The sequence below is a fragment of the Canis lupus genome, chromosome 9 (genome assembly GCF_048164855.1).
Source record: "Canis lupus baileyi chromosome 9, mCanLup2.hap1, whole genome shotgun sequence".
NCBI lineage: Eukaryota > Metazoa > Chordata > Mammalia > Carnivora > Canidae > Canis > Canis lupus.
The window spans coordinates 69665132-69685385 of record NC_132846.1 but is presented as its reverse complement, the minus strand read 5'-3'; the positions used below and the strand labels follow the sequence as shown (position 1 = coordinate 69685385).

The following is a 20254-nucleotide window of genomic DNA, read 5'->3' as shown; positions in this document are numbered from 1 at the left end:
CTGAACGTTGACACAGTATTAAGAAGTTAATTTTTAATGATCAATTTGTGATAAGGGTATTATGGATTTTTTAAAGAGAGAGTCCTTATATCTTAGAAATATATACTGACGGGGAGCCCTGGTGGCCCAGTGGTTTAGTGCCACCTTCGGCCCAGGGCATGATCCTGGAGACCTAGGATTGAGTCCCACGTCAGGCTCCCTGCATGGAGCCTGCTTCACTCTCTGCCTGTGTCTCTGCCCCTCTCTCTCTCTCTGTGTCTCTCACGAATAGGTAAATAAAATCTTAAAAAAAAAAAAAAGAAATATATGCTGACATATTTATAGATAAGATGATACAATGTTTTGGATTTACCTTAAAATAATCCTAATGGGGTGAGGGAACTAAATCATAGGGGGGATAATAAATAAAACAAAACTGGGAACATGTTGATAGATCATGAAGCCAAGTAAAAAATAAAAGGTATTTTTCTTTCTACTTTTATATACATTTGGACATTTCATAATATAAAGTTTTTTTATTTTTTAAAGATTTTATTTATTTATATCAGAGAGGGGGGTGGAGAGGGGCAAAAGGAGAGGGAGAGAGAATCTCAAGCAGATTCCACGCTGAGGGCACGGCCTGCTGTGGGGCTCGATCTCATGACCCTGAGATCCTGACTTGAGCCAAAATCAAGAGTCAGATGCTTAATCGACTGAGCCAGCCAGGCGCTCCATCATAATATAAAGTTTAAATATAACCCTTCTTACAATCTGGGAAACTGAATATATCTAGTAAACCGTCTCCATAATTCACTAAATAATGCCTGTCTAAACCGGGGATGGCAATTTATGGGAAAAATGAGAGAAACTACAGTGTGTTCCATCTAAAAAAAACCCCCAAAGTTATTTTCTGTAATAGAACTGTTTGTAAGGAGCAAGACAAGGAGAAAGCACAGTGTAGGGGAGAGAGGGACACAAACTGTTCTCTAGTTGCAGTTAAACCAGGATAAAGAACTAATTATTTGTTATTTTCATTCCTGGCAGAGACCTTCAAATTCAATTTGTTAGTTGTCCCTCTCTAATAAAATTTGTGAAGGGACCATACATAATATTTCACATGATCATGTGCCAAATAGGATCTACAATATTTGCGACATTTTGCAAATCAAGTTAAACCTTGAGAAGAGAGCCCTCATTTCAAGTTCTTTGGTTATTCCTTTCCTAAGTATTTGGTTTGATTTGAGTAATCTGAATTTAAATAATACTGCTAAGCAAAGCAACATGGATGGTGGAAAGAAGGCATGTCCAGCCAGGCCCTGGGGGCCAGTCCCGGATTTATGTAACCTAGGGTAAATGATCCAATCTCCTAGAGGTTGTTTTCTCATCTGTAAAATGGGCATGATATCAGCTACCTCAAAGAACTGTGGAGAGGTGAAATGGGCTCACATATCCCAAAGATCTATTGTGACGTCCAGCCAATCAATAAATGGTAGCTACAAGAATCATTCTGAATATCAGGAGCAAACGTCAATGTAGCAGAGACTACTGAAGGGCGATCTCTAGCCTGCTTACAACAGCAGTCTCGGAGGCTAAGTCCTGAGACTAGAAGGTTTTGATGTCCGGGAACGGCAGGACCCACTTGCATATGAGCATCTCTACCAGAAGATTTTGGTCATATTTAGTAATTCTCTGATCTGTTATTTAATAGGGTTCTGATTATAACCCATAAAAAAAGTCCGCAAAAGGGTTATCAAGTATGCAACACGCAAGCTGCCAGATTACAGTCAGAACACACAAGCAAAATTTAAAAGGATAAATACGAATTATTCGCTCGTTAATGCATAACAAAGCAGACAATCCCAGATACATGGGACAATGACTATATTTTAATCTACATTTTACATTAAAATCTTATAGCACTCTCCTAGCACTGAAATGGAAATTAGTCATGCATGTATACAATGGGCTTATTATGAATTGCACTCCAAACCATGATTCCTTGTCTTCTAGAGAACACTTGCAAGCCAACTCCAGCCTCCGGACATTTGCTCTGAGCCCTGCTGTTTTTCTCAGTGCAGTGAAGATCAGGGTAAGAGACACACATTTTTAAAACCCAAGTTTCTTCTGCTTAGTACACCAGGGAATATTTAGAAACCAACTAAAAAGTATAAAAAAAGAAAAAATCGCAATTTTACCACTCAGGAAAAAAAAAAACAAACCCACCACCAATCAATGATAACTCTTGGTATACTTCTAGACTTTTTGCACAGATTTTGTCTGTTTACTTGAATCACACAGTATATACAGTTTTATATCTTGCTTTTGACTCTTAATGCAATGCACAGGCACTTTCCCTGCTGTTACTGATAACACAAACATTTTTAAAAGATGACACCGTATTCAAGCATATGAAGTGTTGCAGATTTCTGGCCATGTCCCTATAGCTTGCATTCCCTCCATTCCTTTCTATCCATTTATCCTCCAATCTGCATGATGTGGCCACGAACTCTTCTTTGTGAAGCACTCTCCTGTATCTACACCCACAACAGCGATATATAAGGGGATCTTCTCACTGCATTCTGCTAGCCTGCTCCAACCACATCACTGAAAAGACTTTAATATTACCAAGAATTTTTTAAATATGTGCCTTCACAAACTCTGATTCTCCTTTCTCCACGATCTGGCAACCCAAGCTCAGCACACCAAATCTCCTCATCTGAAAGTCAATCTAACAAAAAGAAAGCAAACTTTGCAGGCTGAGGTTCTCTAGAGTTAAGATGCACGACAGGGCAACCAGCTCTCAATATTAAAAAAAAAAAAAAAAAAGCCAAAGGCAAAAGGGAACAGGAATAACAAAGTTTAGGGGCACCTGGGTGGCTCTACTGGTTATTCATCTGCCTTCAGTTCAGGTCATGATCCTGGGGTCCTGGGATCGAGTCCCGCATCGGGTTCCCTGCTCCATGGGGAATCTGCTTCTCCCTCTCCCTCTGTCATTCTCTCTACTTGTGCTTCCATTCTCTCTGTCAAATAAATAAATAAAAACTTAAAAAAAAAAAAAAAGAGTAACAAAGTTTGGGGAGCTTAGGTGGAGACTGGTTAAAAATCCTGGGGACAGGAGAATGTTGCCAAGGAAAAGAGATCTAAGACATAGCTCCCTCTAGATAAACTCTACGTCCACAGGCCCAGCATTTGATAGGTGATAGGTTGGCCACAATCTTCCCCCTGTCTCAGGAAGCCATGAACTCAATCTGTTAGTGAATTATCTTTCCCGAGACTGCAGTTCTCACTGTTATGCTACTGAAGTGATACAGAGGATAATAAAAAGTAAGTCAAAGCTGAGAGGTCACGATAACTTTCTTCAAGTAAGTGAAGTACTGTCATGGAAAGGGATTAGAATCCTGATATAAGGCCTCAGAGGCAATACTGGGGCCACTGGGTAGACCCTGCCGTCTACTAGGCAGGGGTGACTGCGGCATAGACATAGCACCCACCACACCCTTACCTTGAGCTGAACCATCCTGAGCACTTTGATAGCTCACTATCTACCAGTGTGGCCTGTTCATGATGGCACATTCCTGTCTCTGAGCAAGCAGCACAAACATATGTGCCCAAAACTCAAAACACTGAACCCAAAGCTTCTCTGACAACACTTAGTGTTTAAAAATCAGAATGCCCTGTGTCCCGTCTACTTCAAGTCTGTATCAGGACGGCAGCCAAAATAATGTAAAGTGATAATAATGTGGCCTTGGGACACCTAAGTGGTTTAGTCGGTGAAGCGTCTGCCTTCGGCTCAGGTCATGATCTTGGGGTCCTGGGATCGAGTCCCACATTGGGCTCCCTGCTCAGTAGGGAGTCTGCTTCTCTCTCTCCCACTCCCCCTGCTCATGCTCTTTCTCTCAAATGAATAAATAAAATCTTTAATAATTATTATTAGAATTATAATAATTATTAGAATTATTATAATAATTATTAGAAATTATATATTAAATAATGATGATGATGATGATGATGATGATGTGATCTTTTACAGCCAAAGGAGGCTTGCCTCCAATTCATCTTGTCTGAAAGATCCCCCAACTGAGCCATGGCTACCGGACCAAGGGCCAGCTCTCCAGCTAGAGATGCATATGCACCCATATGACCCTCTCCAGAAGGGGAGCAGAGACCAGGGCTTCTGACAGGCCCCCTCCGCCCCCTCCTCCCCCTCCCCACCTCTGCCTTCACTGTCCTGTAATTAACTGCTTGGGGAAAACCATGGCCCATTCCATCCAGGGGTTGCCAGCCCGCTCACCAGCTTTCTTACAATCTCTATTCTATATCTTGGGGTGACTCCCAGGCTATCATGCTGATTTACTTTTACTTATTAAAAGAATATTATACAGAAACATTGAATTCACTATGAAAACAAATTATTCTCTTAGAGGAAGTTTCCTGAAAACCAAACTCTACTCTTAACCAGGAAAAGAAAACCCCTTGGCAGGCCTCTTGTATTATTTTTTCCTTCATTTTTTTTTTAAACATAAGTTTTGGAAGTCTGACATTTTATATGAAGCAACAGCTTAGAATGTACCCTTTAGGGTAGAGTAGTCATAGGTTTTATTTTTGGAGAGCTGAGTAGATCAAGAATACCTAAAATAACCTGGTTTCTATTTAAAATTTCCTAATCACTGTAACTTAGGAGAAGAAGAAAACATGATTCACAAGGATTATTCAAGGGGCGCCTGGGTGGTTCAGTCAGTTAAGCATCTGACGTCAGCTTGGGTCCTGATCTCAGGGTCTTGGGATTGAGTCCCGCATCAGGCTCCCTGCTTGGCGGGGAGTCAGCTTCTCCCTCTCCCTCTGCATCTCCCCCTGCTTGTGCTCTGTCTTTCAAATAAATAAATAAAATCTTGTAAATAAATAAATAAATAAGATTATTCGAGAGGTAGTGTTACATGGTAACAGATGGCAGCTACACTTGTGGTGAGCAGGGCACATAGAGATGTTAAATCACTATGTTGCACACCTGAAACCAGCGTAACATTGTGTGTCAATTATACTCATAAAAATGATAGGAATCTGCAGATATTGCCTTGCATGTATATCTCACATGGAGCTGGTGATAATTACCCAGAAGGACAAAGAAATAGATTTCTTTCTACAGATATGTGAAGATGTAGCCAAGTACTTGAGAAAAAAGTAACATATGCAACATCAGACAGTACCCTCTCCTGACTCCAAGAAAAACATGGTAACTGTGAAATAATTTGTTAACTCCAAACAACCAAAAAAAAAAAAAAAAAGCTAATTTTAAAGGGACATTTACATGCTAGTGTGAACTCAAATGTTTTAACCAAAGGAATTTAACAGCCAAGACGAATTCTATTTTCTAAAGTTAGCCACAAGGAACAGAAATCCTGGCAAAAAAAATGAGCAATGCAAATGGGTTGAAAGTATACGTCGACTATGCCTAGCAGGATAGAAGGCGTTGTACTTCCAAATTTTAAGAAGAAGGTCACTACAAAGTTATTTAAAACACAAATATTGCTTTTTTTACGTTTCACATATAGGGCGCCACGGGGGAAATGAAATGATGATTTAAATTCGCCAGAAACCCACTAGGTACAGAATTCTGTAGTTAAGCTACGTTCTCCTGGGCAGAGCAGGAGAGTCAAAAGAAGCCCGGGTGGCTCAGGGGTTGAGCATCGCCTTCAGCCCAGGGCGTGATCCTGGAGTCCCAGGATCAAGTCCCACGTCGGGCTCCCTGCATGGAGCCTGCTTCTCCCTCTGCCTGTGTCTCTGCCTCTCTCTCTCTCTCTCTCTCATGAATAAATAAATAAAATCTTAAAAAAAAAAAAAAAAGAAAGAAACAGGAGGCTGTGCCCAGGAGGGAGGAGCTTACTAGTTACAAGGGGGGCAGTTAGTGATGAATGTGGGGGTTCTGGACTCCTGGAGAAGGGCCTTCTCCCCGCTGGGGCCCTTGGCTCAGAGCTTCGCTGTGGCTCAGCATAACTTTCTCCTGGCCGGGCTGAACTGAACGGTAGCGTGAGCCGTGTACAGTGCAAGAGAGGAGAGTTATCAAAAAGTTTCTAGGTGGGGCAGCCTCCAGGCATCCGAAGATTGTGGGGTTCTTTTGTCCTAGGTTCTCCCTCGCAAGCCACCTCCATTCTAAACTTGATGAACAATTGTTCCCCAGAGTCCACCCTGGATGGTTCCGAGCATTTACCGATCACCCACAGGTGTACGCACCCCCCGGAGCTGGACAGTTCACTAACATCAAGCCCCAAAGGCCTGCCTCGTGTGACGATTCGGGCAGGGCTGGGAGCAGCTCCCTGATGTTCGGAGTCTCCGGTCTCTGTCGGGGTGAAGGGGGGCGGGGTGGGGGGCCTCTGCCAGGGCAAACACCTGCAACGCGAGCGGGTGGCCCGCGGCTCCTGCACATCTAAGGTGCCCACCTTTGGTAGGTCCTTTCCTGTTCAGCACAGCCTGCTGCTCCTCCGTGATGTTCAGCCGCCGAACCACGTCCGCCAGCGCCGACTTGAGCAGCTGGATGTCATCTTCCTGCATCTGGACGCGCTGCTCCAGGGAGGCAATGCGGTCGGTCACCTCCATGCTACTGGCAGCCGAAGCGCTGTCATCTAAACCAAAGGAGAGGAACCAGTGACTCTTCTGTGCTCCCCAGAGAAATCAGACCGACACCCATGCACGAGCACATTGCTAAAACATAACAAGATTTAAAAAAATTTTTTTTTCATAACGAGATTTATAAACGGAAGGCGACTGCTCTTACGCAGAAACCATGGGGCAGCTTTTTACTACCTAGAACTGCTCCGCCTCATTCTGCTACCGTCTTTTCATTCTGTTTGTGCTTTTCATTTCTTTTTAGCTGTGGTTTTATTTGCCATTATACTATTCCAGATACAGGGCAACATAGTTTCTTGCTCATGACGTCAGAGACCTCAAAGCTGGGGTGGGGTGGGGTGCACCCACTTCAATTCTCCTGCATAGCAGAAATCCACTGCGTGGCCTTCTAGCTTTTGTGCCACAGATGCTAGCTGATGGGATGGTCAGATAATCACAGGCCTACACTATCTCCTGAAACCAGTATTACACACTATAAGGTTAACTACCTGGAATTTAAATAAAAACTCAGAAATAAAAAGCTTTCTACGTGATTTCACTGTGGAGTTAAAGTTAAAACTACTGGCTTAATGTATCATCTTTCTCAGGTAAAATAGCTTTAACGCAGCAGTTATCAAATGCTTTGGTCTCAGGACTCCTTTACATCAGCAACAATTACTGAGGACCACAAATAGCCTTTGTTTGTGTAAATTATGTCCATCGATATCTTCCGTATTGAAAATTAAAACAGGCATTTTATAAATATTTAATCATGACTTATTCAAAAATAATGAAAACATTACATGTTAACACATTTTGTTTTTAAAAAACAAAAAAATTTTAAAAAAGAAAATACTGAATATTCAAAATTTTTCTTTAATGTATGACATATTAGAAAATAACTGGAATTGTTTATGCATTCAATCTGCTGTGATATGTTATTTTTTGTTGAAATATATGAAGAAAATTTGGTCTCATGCTGGCATATAGTAGGGAACGGAGGAAATATTTTAATAGCCTCTTCAGATAATTATGAACAATCTTCCTTGTTAGTCAAAATATGATAGATTGCAATGTTATAAAAGCTGTAATGAGGACCATAAGACCATATAAATAAATTTTGTTACTTCATTAAAAAAAAAAAAAACACAACAAGACTTACACTATCTAACAGTCATGCCTGCTAAGGTCTGGCTACTCTGACAAAGCAACACAAGTGGTCAAATCTGTTTGGTGACTATTCCCTTACAGCCACGGCAATCCTAATCTCTCATATAGAATTGCTAGTCACCAATTCCTTATCAAGCCCTCCAGGGTCCCACACAGTCTTCTTGCCTCTGAAACTCATTTCACATCATTCCTCCTTTCACTCTCAGTGCTTCAGCCATACTGACCTCTTTCAACTGCCCTGAGAGTTTTGGTATCTGCTGTTGCCTTTACTTAAAACATTTCTTTTTCTTTCTCTCTATTCTTTTTCTTCCTCTCTTTTCTTTTTCTTCTTTTTTGAGAGAGGCAGGTGAGGGGCATAGGAAGAGGGAGAGAGAGAGAGAATCTTAAGCAGGTTCTACACTCAGCATGGAGCCCAATGCAGGGGCTCAGTCCCACGACCCTGACATCATGATCTGAGCTGAATTCAGCAGTCAGATGCTCAACTGACTGAGCCACCCAGGTGCCCCTACTTGAAATACTTCTCAACAAACTTTTTGCATGATCAAATTCTTCTGTTCTTTTAGTGTCAACTCAAACTGAGCTCTTCAGAGAAACTTCCTTACAACCTTACGTAGGGTTGGTACTAGGATCACCTCAACTTTATTTATTTCTTCCATGGCATTACTGTGCTCCAATGCTCTTATCTCCCAGCTAAAATGTGAGCATCATGGAGTTGCTTCTGCTTCCACATATGACAGACCCCTTTTGGACTGTACCACCCTCCCTGTCCTGCCTGTAGAAGGCAATTTTAAGCCTGGAAATTATACCAGAAAACAACTACTTGAAGGTACTGCAGCAGAGACGCAGGTATATAGACTCTGGTGGGGAATATACACTCACTTGGAAAAACAGACAAGTAAATCCCTTTTGCATGGCTTTTAGTCAGACCTAAGTGGTACACAGTGGGGGTGAGGGTGCATGCGGGAAACCCTGTTGCCATTTTTGTCCTCAGAAAGCCAGGAAGTGAAGTCCAAAAACTGTGAACACTAGAAAGTGGGGAAATCACAGGAGGGACGACACCAGAGGGAGAGTCCCAAATTCTGCCTACTTCAGCCCTGCCTGACCTGGCAATCACACTCATGGAACAGGCTCAAGTATCTCAGCTAACAGCAGAAGATTGAAACTCAGATTAGAGGCCCAAGAAGTAGTTTGCAGTTCAAGTCCAGCCAAGGAAAGTAGCCACTACAATGAAGGAAAGGATACTTCTCAGAGGAAAGTAATAGAATACAAAATCCCCACAACTTACATTCGTAATGTCCAGGATATAATCCAAAACTGCTTAACATGCTAAGAATCAAGAAATGGAACATAGTCTCAAGAGAAAAGAAAATACATTGAGTCCAACTCCAAAATGAACAAAATATTGGAACTAACAAAGAAAATGAGATATTTCCAATGAATGAATATTTCAACAGAGAAGTGGGAAGTATTGGCAGAGAGAGAGAAACAATAAAAAAATGAACCAAGTGGAAGTTCTAGAACTGAAAAATACAATTTCTGAAGTTACAGGTTCACTGACTGGATACAGCTGCATGGCCGTGTTGGAGAAAAGGAAAGCTGAGCATTGAGCAGAGGAAGTGTCCAGGGTGAAAAACACAGAGAAAATAACTGAGAAAAAAAAATTAACCAAGTCTCTTGGGGATTTCTTAGAGGCTCTCAAACACTCCAGCATATATTACATTGAAATATAAAAAGAAGGAGAACAAGGCAGCAAAAAATATCTGAACTATAAAGGCCCCAAATACCTTAATGTGATGAAGGTAGAAATGTAAAACAACATAAATGCTTAATAAACACCAAACAAAATAAACACAAAGAACCCCATCTCAAGGTATTTCACAATTAAACTGTTGAAAATCAGATTAAGTATACATATTGAAAACAGCAAGAGCAAACTGGTCTTGGGGAAGGACCCTGCAGAGTGGAAGATAGTGGAGCATCTGTAAAGTACTGAATGAAAACAATTTCAATCCAGAATTCTATATCCAGCAAATAGACCCTCTGGCAGTGAAGGCAAAGAAAAAAATAAAAATGAAAAAAAGATAAATGTAAACTGAAATAATTCATTGCCAGAAGCTCTACATTACAAGAAGTACCAAAGGAAGTTCTTCAGGATAAAGGGAAATTATATAAGATGGAAACTCAGAGGGGATCCCTGGGTGGCTCAGAGGTTTAGCACCTGCCTTTGGCCCGGGGCGTGATCCTGGGGTCCCAGGATCAAGTCCCACATCGGGCTCCCAGCATGGAGACTGCTTCTCCCTCTGCCTGTGTCTGTGCCTCTCTCTCTGTGTGTGTCTATCATGAATAAATAAATAAGTAATCTTAAAAAAAAAAAAAAAAGAAACTCAGACACTCAGGAAAGAAGAAAGAGCACCGGAAGTAATAAATACCTGAATGTGTTTAAGACTTTTTTTCCCTTTATATTTTCCTGTTAATATTCTTATAAGCCTTTAAACTGTTGATGATGAAAATTATAACACTGTCTGATGGGATTCATAAGGCATGTACAGGTAATACATACAACTATCATAACATAAAGATGGGGAAGATATGGATCTATGAGGTTTTAATATTTTATGTAAGATTTTAATATTATACATTATTAACTGTAAAGGACCTGTGAAAAGTTCAAGATGTATATTGTAATCCCTAAGGAGCTACTAGAGAATAATGCAAATAAGTATAGCTAAAAAAAAAAAAAAAAAGAAATATTAAATTGAAATTCTATATTCAAATAATCCAAAGGAGGGAAAAGAAGGAGAAAGGAACAGAAAGCAAACAAATAGAAAAAAATTTAAATGATAAACTCAAACCTAACACAGCAATAATTACATTAAATGTTACATTAAAGCAATAATTGCATTAAACACACCAATTAAGGGGTGGCTGGGTGGCTCAGTTGGTTGAGTCTAACTCTTGATTTCAGCTCAGGTTGTGCTTTCAGGGTCCTGGGATTGAGCCCAGTGTCAGACTCCAGGCTCAGTAAGGAGTCTGCTTGAGATTCTCTCTCTCCCTCTCCCTCTGCCCTTCCCCCCAGACTCCTACAGTCATTCTCTCTCTAAAATAAATCTTTAAAAACAACAACACATCAATTAAAAGTCCAAGAATGTCAGGGGGAAAAAAAGCAAGGCCCAACTATCTGCTGTCTACAAAATACACACTTTAAATACAAAGACATAGGTTGAAAGTAAATGAATGCAGAAAAAGACATAGCATGCAAACAGTAAGCATAAGAAGGCTAGAGTGCCAATATTAATAATCAGATATCATAGATATCAAATAAAATATACTACCACAGATAAAGAGGACCATTTCATAGTGAAAAAAGGATCAATTTATCAGAAAGACAAGACAATCATAATAATAGAGGTTTAAAACATATGAAGCAAAAGTAGAATTAAAATGGGAAGTAGACAATTCCACAATTATTCCTGAAGATTTTATCATTCCTATCTCAGCTAATGATAGGACAATTAATTTAAGAAATCAGTAAAGAAACAAAGTTTGAACAGCATTACAAGCCACTTTGACTTCCTGGATATGTATAGACAGCTACACTCAACAATGGCAGTCACATGGTACATTTACCGGGATACATCATGTTCTGGACCAAAAAAACAGACCTGAATAAAGTTAAAGTCTAAAAGAGTATGCTGTTTTAGAACAGTGGCATTAAATTAGACATCAAAAATAACAAGAGAACTATGAAAACTTCTAGTACTTATAAATTAAATAACATGCTTCTTTTTTCTTTAAAGGCTTTATTCATTCATTTATTTGAGAAAGAGCAAGTGTCAGTGGAGGAGGAGGAGAGGGAGAGGGACAAGCAGACTCTGTGAGGAGTATAGAGCCTGACACAGGACTCTATCGCATGACCCTGAGATCATGACCTGAGTAGAAACCAAGAGTCAGATGCCCAAGTGACTAAGCTACCTGGGAGCCCCAAACAACACTCTTACATAATCATTAAGTTAAAGACCACATCACAGAAGAAATTAGAAAATATTTTTAACTGAATGACAGTGAAGATATATCAAAAGTGTGGGTTGCAGCAAAGGGGGTCTTTGAGTAAAATTAATAGCTTTAAAATCTCTTTATTAGGAAGGGAAAGAATTCTCAAATCAATGATTCTCAGCTTTCACATTAATTGACTAGAAAAAGATGAGCAAATTAAACCAAAATCAAGTAGAAAGAAGGGAAATAACAAAAAGATGAAACCAATGGGCTAAAATATACACAAACAATGAAGAGAATGAATGAAATCAGAAGCTGGCTCTCTGAAAACATCAATAAAACGTAAACTTCATGACAGCAGACATTTTTTCTGCTAGTCTACTGCTCTACCATCCATCCCACTATGTAACACCTACTAGGAACTCAATAAATATTTGGTAAATGAATAAATAGTTGGGTAAATGTGTATCTCTTATGAAGCATGCATCAAATTAGCTGCTGGGGATATGAAGATGACTGGATTAATGCAGTTATCACCCTTCAAAAGCTCTCTGTATAGTAGAGAAGACACATGTCCACAAAATTTTAAGACAATTTGATAATGTTATGTAATTAAGGAATATATAAAGTGATAAGTGAGCATAAAATCATCTATGTGGAAAGCAAGAAGAATGGCATTCAGGCAATGGAAACACTTGAAACAAAAACATGGAAACAGGGAAGCATAAGGAATACTCAGATAATCACAGCCTTCGACACTGAAATCTACCATTTTGTAATTTCCGCTTCCTGGATATAAATCTGCCATGTACATAAATTCAGGTTCTATCACCATTCTAGGTAACATACACACAGATATCGTTTGAGTGTGTCTATGGCATTTCTGAGAGAACACCCAACAACCAAGAGAACTCATCAAGCATTCACGTACATGTAAAAGTGCTAAGATCTTATGAAGAAAAAACTGCATAACTCCTTTATAAAATATATCACAGACCTATCTCTCTAAAGAAATCAAACTTGAGGTACAAATTTGCAAATGACCTTTTCACACACTCCTCGCCTTCTAAGAACTACAAACTTCAACCTCTATGCTCCGAATAGAGGATTCATACTGTTTCGGTCGGGAATACTGGTGATTATGTCTTTCTGTCTCTGCCTATGGAAAGAGACATATAAACAGCTTTTAAAATCCAACAGTGAGAAGACAAACAACCCAAGTTAAAAATAGGCAAAAGGGACGGGGATCCCTGGGTGGCTCAGCAGTTTAGCGCCTGCCTTCGGCCCAGGGCATGGTTCTGGAGTGCCGGGATCAAGTCCCATGTCGGGCTCCCTGCATGGAGCCTGCTTCTCCCTCAGCCTGTATCTCTGCCTCTCTCAATCTGTCTCTCATGAATAAAAAAAAACCAAAAAAAAAAAAATAGGCAAAAGAGGGCACCTGGGTGGCTCAGTGGTTGAGCATCTGCCTTCAGCTCAGGTCGTGATCTTGGGGTCCTGGGATCGAGTCCCACATGGGCTCCCAGTAGGGAGCCTGCTTCTCCTTCTGCCTGTGTCTCTGCCTCTCTATCTCTCATGAATTAAAAAAAATAGACAAAGCAGTTGAACAGATACTTTACCAAATGGCAAACAGGTACATGAAAGTGATGTTCAGTGTCCCTGGCCATTAGAGAAATGCAAATTCAAACCACAATGAGATACCACTACACAGCTACTAGAATGGATAAAATACAAAAATACCAACAAAACAAGATGCAGCCAGAATAGAGGGCATGTGAAACTCTCTTACATTGCTGGTGGGCACAGAAGATGATACGCTCACTCTGCAAGGCAGTTTTGCTGTTTCTTATACACATAGCTTATGACCTAGCAATCCCCAAATGCTTCCTAGAGAAATGACACCTACATTCATAGAAAGCTTGTACACCAAAGTTGAGAGCAGCTCTATTCATATTTGGTAAAAACTGGAAACAACTCAAATGTCCTTTGACTGATGAATGGATAAGCTGTGATAATCCACAGAATAATAAAAAGGAAAGAACTATTGATATAGTGGTTTGGGTGAATCTTCAGGTTCTATCCTGAGTGCAGGAAGCCAGGCTCCGAAGGTTACACACTGGCTCATTCCACTTAGGTGACAGTCTCCAAAAGACAAAACTAGTGAAGGAGCACAGATCAGGGCTGGCCAAGGGTTGGGATGAGGGCACAGCACTAGGAAGTTCTGGGGAAAATGGAAACGTTCTGTATCCTGACAATGGTAGCAATTACTCAAATCTACACTGTATCAAAATACATAGAATTGTCTCCAAAAAGCAGATTTGTTGGACTTTAACATAAAAAATAAAATAACTTTTTTGAGAGTCCAAGGGAGATAAGGTCTGCCCATTGGCTTTGCTGTTACTTGGCTTGTTAAGGTTGGTTGCTATTATACCTTGAGATCTCAGCAAAGAGATAATTCAAGTTGAATACTTGTTGCTCACTGGAAAGAGCCTGTGTAGCAGCTGTCGCATGAGTGGGGGGCGGGGGGCACTAGTCCATGGCAGACCTAACTGGGAAGGTCTCCAGCCTCAGGAAGAAGTCAGAGAAAGATCTATCAATATCAGTTGAGAAAAGCCATCCTAGAGCTAAGTTAGTGTTGGAGAGTACTTGTGGAAGAGGGGTATACTCTAGTCACCAAGAGTGTGGACCCTGGACAGTCAGGTCACCTGGGCTCAAATCTCAGCCCTGCTACTTATGAGCTGTGTGACCTAGGGCAAATTATTTCATTTCCATGCGCCTCAGCTTCCCCATTTGTAAGACAGGGACAAGAACAGTTATCTATCTCAGCAAGTTACACTATTCAAATAGTTAACATACGTAGAGCATTTAGGATATATTTTTGCATATAGTAAATGCTTTATAAATGCAAGCTACCATCAGGCTGCTGTTGTTGTTAGTGTTAGTTATTATTACTGATAAAAATCACCAAAGTTGAGTTTAACATTTCCTTCAAAATTCCTATGTGCTATCTGACCATTGTTATGCAAAATAGCACTGGAAAATTAATTAGAAATTAGCGTTTGGTTAATAGTATGTGTTTTCTAAGTCAGAAAATAATCTGGCATATAGAATCATGCATTTATAGAATGTGGGGGTTGTCTGAGTAGATAGCAGCTGTGAGAGATGGAGCACACTAGCTGTGGGGACGAGCACTGAAAAGGCGTAAGTTGGCTGGTGTCACACCACCTTGCATGGTCAAGCTGATATTATATATATAACAGCATACCAAGTAAGGCAATGCAGGCCTGCTCTGTGTTCTAAAAATTTACAATGCAAACTAGCATCACTATGGCCTCAGTTTGTTCTATAGATGCCTTTCATAAAAGTGCATAAATTAGACTCTATTTTAATTATACTGCCAAATTCATATTAAAAATCCTATTTTAATATTTTAAAAAGAAAAATCCCCAAAACCCAAAGCAGAAAACCTCAATGTCTCCCTTCAAATGCAAATGATTAAAAACTGAAAAGCCTGGTTTGCTTAAGAGAACCTCTATTTGCAAGTCTTGCTGAAGTTGTCCCTGTGACATATTCCCCGTGCTTTGGAAATCCTGCCAGAACCACTGCCCTGACCTGCAATGGAGTCTTCTACTTCTGCTCCTTGGGTAGTTAGTTACTCTCAAGAACAAACTGGAAGGTGTCTTGGCAACAGTGGTCTCTAGTTCTTAACCTTTCTTTGTACAGTAAAGGCCAGTGTTGTTCAAATGACTTCACAAATTCAAATTCAGCTGGCAAAAAACCTGATTGGCATAATGAAAAACAAGACCCAAACCGCTAATTGACAAAGACCATTTCCAGCTTGTGAACACCTCGCAGGACTCCACCGCACAAGATGGGAGAGTGCATCCAAATTCCATCAAAGAAAACTTTATTCAAAAAAAAAAAAAAAAAAAAAGAAAACTTTATTCAAATGGGAATCCAGCAGGGGTAACACCTCAGAGAGTCATAAATTTTATCTTGTTTTTATTTTTATTTTTTTAAGGATTTTATTTATTCATGAGAGACAGAGAGAGAAAGGCAGAGACACAGGCAGAGGGAGAAGCAGGCTCCATGCAGGGAGCCCAACGTGGGACTCGATCCTGGGACCCCAGGATCACGCCCTGGGCCGAAGGCGGCGCTAAACCGCTGAGCCACCTGGGCTGCCCAAGTTATAAATTTTAAAGTAACGTTTGTTCTTGTAGTTCCAAAATCTACCCACGGATGTCATCAAGACAATGTTAACAACAGAACTGCTTTATCTTTTTTTCAAAGTTTTTGCATTCTTGTCCAACATCATTGCACTTTGTGGAGTTAGGAGGATGTTTGAAAAAGACCATATTCTTTATGTTTTTCACCTCTTGGGTTTTTTGAACTTCTGTATGAACTGGAACTAGTGGCCGGGGCTGTGGCACCTGTTCGTTTCCTTAGGAAGGCATGTGGATCTGTTTACACATGACAGGTAGAGAGTCCCTTTATCTCAGTATCAGAAAACCGTCCACGCTCAGGCTGCACCAACTGTCGGAATGGGCAAAGGGACAGACAAGATTTAATCTGAGCAGAACCAAACCCACGCTGGTGTGAGGCCTGTACCGCAGATGTCTTAGCTGGCTAACTGCTCTAAAAGACACCCCGCATCCTCAGCCAGCGGCACATCTCCTCGGGGCTACGGATCCCAGCCTCGTGTCACCATTCTGTCAAGGGCCAAACACGGTTCAGAAAACTAGTCCTCAGGGGAGGCTGACAATCAGTGAACCCTGTTTTGGATTGCCTGGACCCCAAGACTTGAGAAAGAGCATTGCTTTGGGGTTCAAACTGGGGCAGGGCTCAATTCCCAGGTGCATCACTTACTAGCTGTGTAGTCCTGGCAAAGGACCTGAGCACTCTGGCTGTAACACCGCCTGTCTTTGGAAGCTCTCACGAGGATAAATGTTGATGTGTATGAACCCTTAACAGGATGATGGCAAATAGATGCTCAACACAATAGTGGTTTAGCATTACTATAGTTCATTGTTGTTAATCTTAGTGTTTGTAAGAGCAAAAAGCAAACACTGACCATCGGTGAAGTCACCATTAACAACAGATATGTGCAATTTTTGCAAGTACTAGGCAGAGCTTGGTCCACGAGAGAGACCTGCTCTAGAGTGAAAGGGGCCATTTCCGCCTCTGGAGCACCTCCGGTCAAGCTGAGGAAATAGGACATTGAACCTTCAGGTGAGGGAGAGTCCCGTATGTGCCCTCCCATGACAGCACACGATTAGTGGCCAGCGGATGGACCCAGCGTTACATCCACAGCCCTGTCTCTGGCTTGACTCTCATGAGAACTAGTCTAATGCCAGCTTCTGAGTTACAGGAGAGGTCACAGGTCCAGGTAGGCCCTATGTCACTCCTAGCTCCAGAGGCAGAAAGATGACCCAGTGGCTCTGCCTTTACCCTAGATCTTCATGAAGCCATTTGGGTGGATGTGACTTTTGGGTTTAATTACCATTTTACAGTCAAAAGTGGCACAGAAAGATCAAGTAATTTGTCTGTTTTATTCTATTTAAGAGGCGAAGGAAGTGCACTTTGTCCCCTGTTGATAGGATCATCTCATTATGTAGAGAGAGAAACAGACTCTTGACTGAAATGTTGTTGGTGTTTGAGTAACGCTCTTGGAGGTCAAAGGGGGACTATTATACTTTTCAAGGTTTATTTAGAATCTGTCCCCTTTATCTTGAGATGTTCTCTCTTTTCTTTAATCATTTAAAACAGTAAGGATAGCACCAAAGCAATAACACCTGCCCTTCCTTCTCCACCGGCTACTGTCAGATGCTCTACCTTATGTGGTTCATCTCCAGTCCCTGCAACACTCTCCCACTTAGATGTCATCCCCATACCATAGATAAGGTTGGAGAAGTTAGGTTTCTAAATCTTCTGAAGATAAAAAAAGCAGCATGCCAAGGCTAGCTGGGAAACATCTACTCTTTGCCCCATATTATGCTGTCCCTCCAAATGACAAGCATTAATTCCAGTGGGACTTGCGTGGTACTAAGTAAAATATATAGAGAATTTTTGTATTGTTTTGCCTTTCCTAAAATATTAGACAAATACTATTTTAAAAACACCTCATTACCAGGTTTTAGCACTTCAGATCATGTAAGCGGTAAGGAATAGCAATCTTTCACTCAATAATTTGCAGGCAGACATCTCCTATAAAAGCTGGCTCTCCATTTTACGTTATACTGATCATCACACTCTGAACCATTCCAGAGCATCCAATCACAAAAGCAATGTAGACACGGTCAGTATACGAAGCCACATACCCTCTATCATTTTCAGGTGGTCTGGATTCCAGCTCTGCTGTCAGATTGGCAGCCCTGTTCTCCACTCCTGGCTGACGGGCACCAGCTTTATTTCTGTTCTCAGACTCCCAGTTCTCCTGTGATCGCCTGGGTCCGTCAGGCACTCCAAGTCTTGCTCATCTCTGGGCTGGACCTGCCACCTAAGCTCTGACTCTGAATTCATCACTTCCCAGGAAACTACAAGAACTGACCCTCTCTGTCAGTAGACCTGTCTCAATGGTTGCTCAGTAGACCTGTCTCGATGGATGCTGAGGCTAACATTCGTATACTTGACTGAAAGAACTCTACAGCAGTCCTTGATATAAAAATGCAGCCGCTGCCTATTGATCAAAGCAACTTCAGCAGGGCTCCTGCAATCTGGAAAGTAATGGCATAAAGGTCTCTCATGAGCTGTAGGTTGTGAAAGAGTGGTGCTGGAGACCAGAAGGATACACACAAGGCCACCCTAAGAAGCACCATGCAGCAAGGTTGGAATTTCAGTGACACGGAGCTTAAAGCTAACAGGCTTTCCATCCTGTTCAATAAATGTTCCTGAGTGTCGTTCTGGGCCAGACCTAGTGCCGGGCAACCCAATGAACACGGTGACCTCCCCAACCGGAGCCTGCTCAGTCTAGCAGAGGAGACTGGCCCACAGATAACCATCACAGAGATCTAGGAACACAGATGAGAGAGCAATTAACCGGTCCTCACTCCGCCCCAGGCCCAAACTTGGCAAAAAGCCCAGCTAGAGACGTAATGTGAGGACCTGACACACCTGCATCAACGCACAGGTGAAGGGGGAAGAGCAGGATTTCAGGTGAGCTGCTGGGTTTCAACCAATGAATAATGAATGAAGCAGAGAGGATGAATAAGAACAATCACAGAAAGAACAGCCTCGAAATTCTCTAGGTGAGCATTTAGAAAATGGGTTAATTATCTTGAAATATACTCTAATTTCATTTTGCCTAACCGGAGTTATCAAGCCAACAAAGGCTTTCCATGGAGCCCTAAGATTCCTTGAAATCTCTGAAATGATTAATACTACACACACATATGCCCCTCTACACACACACATGCACTCATGTGCACATACATCACAATGAGAACACACACACACACACATATGCCCCTCTATGCACACACATGCACTCATATGCACATACGTCACAATGAGAACACACACACACGCCCCTCTACACACACACGAACTCATATGCACATACATCACAATGAGCCCAAATGCATACACACACATACACGTCCCTCCACATACATGCACACATGCACTCATATGTACATACACCACAATGAGGCACAAGAACATACACACTCACCTACTGGCACTCCCTCCACATGCATGCACACACACGTGCCCCTCCACATGCACACATCCATTCATATGCACATATACCACAATGAGCCCCCCCACATACACACCCATACTGGTGCTCCCTCCACATGCATGCACATACATGTTCCCCCCAATACACATGCACACTTACACATGCACACACATACACCCCTCTATCTTTGCAAAAGCAACTTTGTTTCTTGTTTCTGTCAGAAACTAAAAGACTTAGAGACTTTAAGGTTAATTTGTTTTCTCTACTTTACAATTTTAAAGCAAACAAGAGATTCTGGAGTTGAACAGGAAAGAAAGTCCCAGTAACATGTGAAGTGAATGCCTTAAAACTTGGCCTTTGCTCCAAAGGTTGGCGGTGTGAGGAACGCCGAGGGCAGGAGGGGCAATTCCCGGGACAGCTGGACGGGGAGAGGAGGGAAAGAGCCCATGCAAGTCACACAGGATTGCCAAACTCAACCTCGAAAGGAAGGACTAAACTATGGAGGTGGGGAAGGGGAGAGAGGACAAAATAATGAGCATAGCGTAGAACCTGAAAGAGGTCTAAAGCTGTCATCTATATGTTATTTTACAAGGAGACTATTGCAATACTCATTTGTCACATCTATGATACAATCTAGATATAATGTGGTCAGGTCCTAAACGGACTTAACAAAAAATATCTAAAAGATAGCTTCAATTCAATAAATTTTTCTTTGATATGATGGTTTCAAAACATTTCAGTAAAAAGAAAAAACTAAAAGCAAATCTTATTATTTTTCTATTAATTTTCATTAGTATAACATTTTCTGTTTAAAGTACTCTATAATTCCATTCCCCA

General features: G+C 41.2%; 1 protein-coding gene across 4 annotated transcripts in view; it reads right to left on the bottom strand.

Moving 5' to 3' along the window:
• Window positions 1-20254, bottom strand: part of EML1 (EMAP like 1) — a 189069-nt gene that overhangs the window by 71980 nt on the left and 96835 nt on the right. For all 4 annotated transcript variants that reach the window (XM_072839905.1, XM_072839907.1, XM_072839908.1 and 1 more), the window contains exon 2: window positions 6414-6596. In XM_072839905.1, the coding sequence (XP_072696006.1) occupies window positions 6414-6596 (183 nt within the window). The remainder of the gene's footprint in view (window positions 1-6413; window positions 6597-20254) is intronic.